This window comes from Sipha flava, unplaced genomic scaffold (assembly GCF_003268045.1).
Source record: "Sipha flava isolate LNK unplaced genomic scaffold, YSA_version1 71_pilon_pilon, whole genome shotgun sequence".
NCBI lineage: Eukaryota > Metazoa > Arthropoda > Insecta > Hemiptera > Aphididae > Sipha > Sipha flava.
Window position 1 is genome coordinate 1,346,109 of NW_020273611.1, and position 8,976 is coordinate 1,355,084.

General features: G+C 29.5%; 2 protein-coding genes across 2 annotated transcripts; both read left to right on the plus strand.

Moving 5' to 3' along the window:
* Positions 1-3,683: 3,683 nt before the first annotated feature.
* Positions 3,684-4,031, plus strand: LOC112692167 (zinc finger MYM-type protein 6-like). Its single transcript, XM_025566739.1, has one exon. It carries the CDS (start codon positions 3,684-3,686, stop codon positions 4,029-4,031), a length of 348 nt encoding a protein of 115 aa, XP_025422524.1.
* A 515-nt stretch (positions 4,032-4,546) lies between these two features.
* LOC112692168 lies at positions 4,547-5,194 on the plus strand (the record flags this gene model as incomplete). The annotated part of the gene is made up of 1 exon (XM_025566740.1): positions 4,547-5,194. A coding segment is annotated over exon 1 (624 nt), but the record flags the coding sequence as incomplete, so codon positions are not given.
* Positions 5,195-8,976: the final 3,782 nt, after the last annotated feature.

Here is an 8,976-nt window from a genome sequence, read left to right on the forward strand (position 1 = left end):
GTAGGATATACCCGGGAATAGAAATTGTTGAGTAAGTTGTAAATTGTGTTTCGGTGATTAGGGCAATGCCGATTCGTCGGTTGTTCAAAACGTATTGAAGTTCCATGACGTGATTCATAATACCATTAGCATTAAAAAGTAAGATTGAAAGGGATTTATTAGTTTGTGAACTTATCATTTTTTATTTTCAAGTAAAGTTGATAAAAGTTTTAAAATCATTAATTAAATTAGTTAGGACGTTGTTAATATCTGCTGGAGGTAAAGGGTGAGCATGGACATGATTTGTTTGATTTTGGGTGGCCTGTGCATATGATTTTGGAAAATGATTATCATGACCTGTCTTAGAATAAGTGGGAGGTAATGGGTAGCTTATTTTTACATTGTCAGTATTATCGGCTGGGCTTGTATTAAGATTGTCATGTAAAAATTTATTTTTTGAACTTGGTTATTTTCGGCGTTGTAATTCTTTAAAGATGGTGCCTCTTTTATAATTGGCCGGATGATATCTTGAGCAGAGGGCACATTTGGCTGGAAGTTCTCCTGGTTTGGGGCAGTCCCAGGAGGAGTGAAGGGCACCACAGCGAACACAGCGGGCATGGTAGCCGCAGTAAGCTCGAGTATGGCCATAATCCTGGCAGTTTAGACATTGTGGAATTGAACGAGGTTTGTAGGGTTCTTCTACCTTAATTTTTGTGTAGAGTAGTGATGTTAATTTGAAAATTTCTGCGGATTTTTTGGATTGTGGTAGGTCTATAAAAAATAATGGCAGTGGAATTTTGGTGGTTTTGTGAAGTACTTGAGTTACTTTTTGTACTTCGAATGAGAGATCTGTCAGTTATTTTTTAATTTCGTCAGCTGTGGTTGAAGGATGAATATTTCGAATGACAGTTCGAATAGGTTTATCTTGATTGATTTGATAGGTATGATAAAGTGCCTCATTATATTTTAGGTAATGTACTAAAAGTCTATATGCCTCTGGCGAAGCAGTTTGTATTTTTTAATTTATCCGCTGATGATTTGCAAAAGAAATTTTCTTTACCGATAAGATGACTAATATCTATGCAAAGCCTGTTATAGTCAGTAATCCCTCTTATAAATATTGGGGGCTGTGGTTTGGAAGAAGTTGGTACTTGCGTGGGTGTTTGTTTTTCGTTTTCGTTTTGTACAGGGAACGAAAATACCTCTTCGTCGTTTGGCGATAAAATTTGAAATCGATTTGTTGTGATAAATGGTGGATTGGTACGTTTTTTTGTTTCGTAGTTTTAGATGTTGTAGATGATCCGGAAGGAACAGAGGAGCTAGTTAAGTTCCTCTTGTTTGATTTTGAATTTTGAATTTGCCAGTTTTTGTTGTCGTTGTTATTATCATTTTACGGATAAGAGCATGAAGTTGACAATCTTGTGGAGTTTTTATCAACAAGTATAATCGAAGTGAGTACATTGTTGGTTTTCGTATTTGTGTCGGTAGACATAATATGGTTAAATGTGAATTAGTTTAATTACTTAATTTAATAACTTTAGATAACTTTGCTATAGCCGAATCGACCTTTAGATCGTATACGGCATCCGGCGCGCGACGCCGGCGCGAGCTTGACGTTAATTACGTTTTATATATTATATCATGGGCGTAGATAAAATTTGAATCAGGGAGGGGCAAAAACATAAAATGATTAGTGTTAAACTCGTAATTCAAATAATCTACAGATAGACCATTGGATAACACATAAAACGTCAAAACGATTACACGTGTAGATATCACTCGGTCCCACTAAACTATTTTTAGAATTATATCTTATTTAATTTTTGATTTTAATGTAAAACTTACACGTTTGGTATAAACAAATATAATTCAGTTTGAGGCACAGGGGTGGGAAAGTGCCCCCTGCCTCACTCTCGCTACACCCATGTATTATATTATTTTATTTTGCAATTAAATTAATGAACTAAACTAAACGATAACTAAACGTGGTTAAATATAAGCGATACAACGCAGCACAGGTGTGCACTGAACGACGGCCAGAGTGGAACTGAAATTAAATATCTAGACTTAGAATAAATACTATCAACAGTTAAAATATTTAGAATACTTAGAATCTTAATAGCTAAATTAAATATCAGGACAGAATATTTAAGAAGAGTTTAAATTTAATATTTGGACTTAGATTATTTTTCAACAGTTATAAATATTAGGACTTAGAATTTTAATAGCTAATTTAACTTATTGCACTTAGAATAATTTTTAACAGTTTAATAAATCACTTTACCACAATTGGCATTAATTATTCACAACATTATACTTACATCCATAGGCGCCGACTACACGGGGGCAACGGGGGCAATTGCCCCTGTACTTTAATTTTAACGTGGGCGTTGCCCCCCGTTCTTCGATTTTAATGGGTGGTAAAACGTAGAAATAGCACTTCGCTTTTGTGAAAAAAATTATTTGGTTATTACTTATTATTATAAGCTATTGAATTTCGATATCGATATGAAAATGTTTATCAAAAGGACAAATTATCTAAAAATAGCTGAACATAACTCATAAGATACCACAAATTATAGATAACGTATAAGTACATTTATATATATATATGAATAATGTATATAGCTCCAATTAGAAATGCCTAATAGTCACGGTAATGACGAAAGACTTGTGTGATAACTATATATATACTTTATACACACGCACAAACTGAAACTTAATAACAATATCTTTAGTTGGAATTATTTATAACCTGTACTATGGTATTTTCATTTCTTCTAAATTATATTTACTATTCTACATTTATACAGTACTGATTACTGAATACTGAGTATTACATTATGTAATTCAGTAGTTGATCATTTTACTGTCGCTGTCCATACGAAGCATACGTGCTTTATTCGCAGATTGACAACACTAAGGTAATTTATATTTTCTTTATAGACCATATTATTTAATATATGAGTTAAAAATTATTTAACTTTTGAAGGGCATACCAAATAAGTAATTCAGACACAAAATAATTCATTATGTCTATGTGGAAGTATGTACAAAAAAAAACTATTCCGAAAAACAATTCTGATTCTAATAGCCTTATTAATTCTGATAATAGTTTATCTTCATCTACTTCCACTTCTAACATAAATTTAAATTGTGATAATCAAATTGATTGTGGAAATAATTCGTCCTCTAAAGATGTTTTAAAACAAAGAAAATTTTTAGCATCTTGGTTAAATAAATACGACTAGTTAGAACATAATAAAATCGATGATAAAGCTTTTTGCAAATTGTGTAGATCCATGAGTAATAATAGTAATAATAATGTTTCTGTATTTATTTCCGAGGGTTTTAGTAACTGAAAATAAGCTGTTGAAAGGTTTAATATGCACGAAAATTCAGAATTGCACAAAACTCATGTAGTTAAAAACTCTTTTATTAAAACAAATGCAAATATATATGCACAAATATCGGATAGTCATAAAAAGTCTATGGAAGAATCTAGATTAGCTCTTGATAAAATAATATCTTCAGTATTTTTTTTGGCAAAACAAGGCTTAGCATTATGAGGGCATACAGACGAATCTGCAAATTTAAATCAGTTATTAAAACTTCGATCGGAAGATTCGACTGAATTAAATAACTGGTTAGGTAGAACAAAATATAAGTGGATTTCTCACGATATAATTAATGAAATTCTTAGCATGCTGTCATTAGAAGTCATTAGAAATATTATCAAACAAATTAAAGAAAACACATTTTATGCCATTTTATTAGACGAAACTAGTGATATTACTGTCAAAGAACAAATTTCGTTTTGTTTAAGAACAGTGGACAAAGAATCGTTGGAAATCGAAGAATATTTTATGGGTTTTTACGAAACGCCTAAAACAGATTCTGATACTCTTTTCAAAATTATGAAAGATATTTTGTGTAGATTGGAATTAGATTTTTATAATATTAGAGGACAATGTTTTGATGGTGCTAGCAATGTTTCTGGAATTCATAAAGGATTACAAGCTAGAATAAAAGAAATTGAACCAAGAGCATAGTTTGTTCACTGTCAAGCTCATTCTTTAAATCTTGTTACCCAAGATAGTATGCGAAATGTAAAAAATGCTAGAGATGTACTAAATTTTATAAGAGAATTAATTACATTTATTAAACAATCACCTAAGAGACTATCTTGGTTTAAAACGAATCAAAAAGACGAAAATATGACATCTCTAAGACCATTTTGTCCTACTAGATGGACGTTACGATATACTTCTCTGTGCTCTGTTATGGATAACTACAATGAGCTATTGACATTTTTGTCAGATTTTTCAAAAACTGAACACAATGATGCAGGTTCAAAGGCAAATGGATTTTTCAAACAATTAAAAACTGCAGATACTTATATAATGCTTAAAATAGTGATAAGTATTTTTAAACACATGGAGACTACAAATACAGTATTGCAAAGTAAATCATTAGATTTTAAACTTTCTGTTCAAATTCAATACTTTAGAAGATACTATTTCAAATTTGAGAGATACATTTCACATTTTATGGAAATCTGCAAAGAAAGAATGGTCAGATTTAAAATTAGATGCACCAAAGGAATCTAGAAAACGAAAAAAAACCTCAAAAATATGAAGACGGAGTAACAAAGTCCTTTGAATTTTCACCTGAAAGTAAATATAATCAAATATATAAAGAAATCATTGATCATATACTTTCTGGCTTACAACTAAGATTTAACTCTGAAATTCGATCATTTTTATGTAATGTGGAAATGTTTTTAATTGATCCAAAAATATCACCCGAAATAATATGTACATTTTACAAGGATGATATAAATATTGATAAGCTAAAACTTCATAGAGATATGTTTCATGGTATAATTAAAGGCCAAGGATTAATTGTTTCATCCTTCGCAGATATATTAAATATTTTTAAAAATAAATCGTATTTAGTCATTCATTTAACAGAGCTCAGGAAATGCATACAATTGATATTAACAGTACCAGTTACTACATGTACTACCGAACGATATTTTTCTATGTTGAGGAGGTTAAAAACTTATACCAGAAGTACCATGACGCAGACCAGGTTAAATGATCTGGCACTTCTAAATTGCCATAACACAGTAGCAGAATCTTTAGACCTAAGCAAAATAGGAAATATGTTCATAAATAAGTGCATGACAAGAAGAAATACTTTTAAATTGAAAAAAAATATAATTTTAGATTGTAAAATTGTCATCATAAAATGTAATGTATTGTAATTAAGTTAGAAAATAAATCGTATTTTCATAATTTCATGTAATTTTTATTTTTATTTTCATTTATCTGAACTCAATAAAGAGAATTGGAATAATATTCATGAACAATAGTATAAATATTTTATTTGCCCCCGTGCTAAAATATAAAAGTCGGCGCCTATGCTTACATCCAAGCGTTGAACAGACAGAGTAAGTCACTGAGGTTCGATCAATCGGTTGGCACACAACTCAAGTTTTCAAAAAACATTTTATAGCTTTCTCATGAAACTTTTCAAGATTATATCTCTGTTAACGTTTATTGAAGGGGAACCCGTGCTACCACGTATGGCTATATCTTCTCTTCTGTTTCTCCACGATTATGCCCATGCGTTATTGTACGGATCCACAGATATTTTAACAAATAATATAATATCATTTTCACGTATTATCAATGGGCGAAGTGGCTCAAAATAAGTGGAGGGGTGGTTAAATATTTATAATTTTCATATATTACGGCCAGTGATGTAAATTGTATGATACATATTGTATAATATTGTATTATGCAGGTGTATATACGTCATGTATAAAAAAATAAAATACAAAAGGTAAAAAAAAAAAATCAGTGATAATTGATAAATGGTAGATAACAGTGATAAGTGTTATAATAGTAATGAAACGATGAACCTTGGCCACACAAGTAATATGGTTATTGGTAGGTGGTCGCCAGTTGGCATTGATCATAGTAAAGAGATTATAAAGAACTATTCCAGCCATAGACGATAGACCTATTAACTTAAGTTCCATGATTCTAGTCGAAATATTTGTAAATCGTAGTGATACGTGCGATATGTGCTCAGAAGCAAATTATTCAACATACTTATTGCATTTTTAAATGTATATTTGTTAACAAAAGAAATATTAAATGATACAAAATTAAATTAATTTAATAACATAATATAGTCAATTTCTACTCTAAATATGATTCGAAAATGAATTAAGTTTAATTATTTTTTTTTTTTACAGGATTTTATCAATTCGAATATGCATAGTTTAAAGAAACATAAAAAAAAAAAAATAAAAATAAAAATAATTACTATAAGATATCATTATAATTTAAATATATAATTTTAAATAAAATCAAAATATGTGTAACATTACTAAATTACAATTCATAGTAGAAAAAACAAAATAAACCAAATAACAACCTAAAAGAATTATTATTTTTTAAAAAAAAAATATCATAAAACGATACAAGTATACAATATATCGATAATAAATTATTAAAAATTACATCTTATTCTAATAAAATAAAATTATATCTGTTACATAATACATTTATATTACATTTGTATTTGTATTATTATTATTTATTTGTATGTTTTTTAAATGTATTTTAAGGTAAAATAATATAGAATCATGTAATGTTGTAATCATTTAAAAAAAAATTAAAACAAGATCTATGGAAGAATAAATTTATGAATTACATGACATTAAAATTAAATTTAACATATTTAATATGTTCCCAAAGGCTTACTCTGTGTTAAAGGAAATAGCTTGCATAGATACATATTGAGTAGGTTCAGTACTACTTCTACCTTTGGAAATCTAAGACTGCACATAAGTATTCGTATTAAATTTATTCAATGGTGGGGCTACAAATTTTATCCAAAATACATTAGATACACATGATACGTCTAATACATTTCGTATATCATCGTGAATTATATTCATAGTACTAAAAATTCTCTTATTCAGCTGTAGAAACTACCAATTTACGTATTTACAACTGAGATTAGAGGTTATAATATTTGGTAGTTTCTATCTCGATGTGTATTATATATATAAATTTATAATATTTGCGTGTTATTTATTTAGGATAATGTATTATTATGGAACAAATAGGTGAAGGGATTTCATTCCCCTGTATGGGAGGAACTTCGATCACTGCGTATTATAAAATATTATCGTTTACCACTATATTACGTTCATCGTGTTGAAAAAAGTAAACCGTACAAATCTTTATATTTGTTAATGTAGATAGTAATAATTAAAAACAAAAATATGTTTAGTTTTGGTATCGCAGTGTCTCCATAAAGATATCAAGAAACGATTACACACAGAATGCATTTTAAACATATTTTGTTTCAAAACTGTTCCTTGAAATCACGTCATATATTTAAAATTCGTAACCCTACACAACCATACACACACCACACGATATAAGAATATTTTGTTGTTATTGTAATTATTATGTTATTCCGGAAATATGAGAGGTTCTTGCGGAGTAATTACAGTCGTTTTGGCCGGAAAAGCGGTGGTACTTTTACTGGAGGTCATGCGTCAAATGAATCAAAAATATTAATAAAAATCAAATTATATGGGTTTGGCGGTCGGGCATGACTATTGTTATATGATTATCGATATATCCGAAGAAACAAATAGAGAGCGTAGAGCATCACATGTTACCGGGTCGGCGTAACGAAGAACCATCGCTGGTTACTTATAAAATCTTAAATCCTAGTTATGACAGACAGAGTGCAGAAATCTTGATATCAATTTGCCAGAATAATGGACAGCTTCCGGAAGAATTTTTTATAAATAAAATATATGATTTAGAAATACATGATAGGTTATAAATGCTGTGTATTACGCAGGTTAATATTTTTGTTCTTACCGAGAGTCCAACTTTATAATACGAAAACTGGAGTTACGGTATTTTAACAACATTTTTTTAATTTTTTTTAAAAAAGGACATTTTGTTTGTTTTTTCGGAGTTAAATAGACTATATTTTTTTTTTCAATCAACTCAACATTGAATTTGACTTCCTGAAGTTTTCGTCCATTCATTCGAACAGGACTCAATAATATTGCGTTCTATTATACTTTTGATGTTGTGTACATATTTTCGTACTCTAAAATAAATAATAAATAAGGAAAATCTCAAAAACATTGAATGAAAATGTATTTATAACAATCAATTATAGTACTCGTGAACTCAGTAGTACAATGAGCTCTACTGAAAATTATTTTACGAGCACGATAATTTATCATTGCTTTGAAATTTAAGGACAGCTCTCCGATAACCCAACTAACTACTCTTGTATTTGTATTATGTAAAACAAAGGCAACAACAGCTCCTATGTCTTATATTAATATTATTTTTATCTTACGAAAATCATGTAAAAATATGAGCTTTCTTTGACTGAAAATATACAAGACGTAATTCTATCATCGAAATAACGAAACATTATGAAATAGTAGCAAAAAAAAAAAAATTATTTTGGCGACTGGAACGGAAAAACTTTTTGATTTATTTTATTTCCTTAAAATGTTTCATAAGAAATCAAATGTCCATTAATGAGTTTAAATCACTACCACAGTTGCTTTAGCTGCTTTCTAAGGCCTTATGTAGTCATGGGTGGAGAACGAAATATCACAGCCCAAAAGTAAAATGTGTCCCAAAGGAAAATAAAAAAACTTTGTTCCACTTTTTGCAACAAAATGTCCCAAACATTAATTATATATGCATCGTACGATGGAATTACATGTTTCTTTTTAATTTCAAATTCGGTTGATTGGTTCAGCGCAAACGCTGTTATTGATTTCTTCACAACTTCTGTTTCCGTTGTTTTATTGTAGACCTCGCCAATTTTCTCTTAAAAACCACTTACTTTTAGAGTTGCGATCTTAAAATTACTTTATCGGTGCACAATCATAATGTCAGTACTTTTCTCTATTCATCATGTACATTA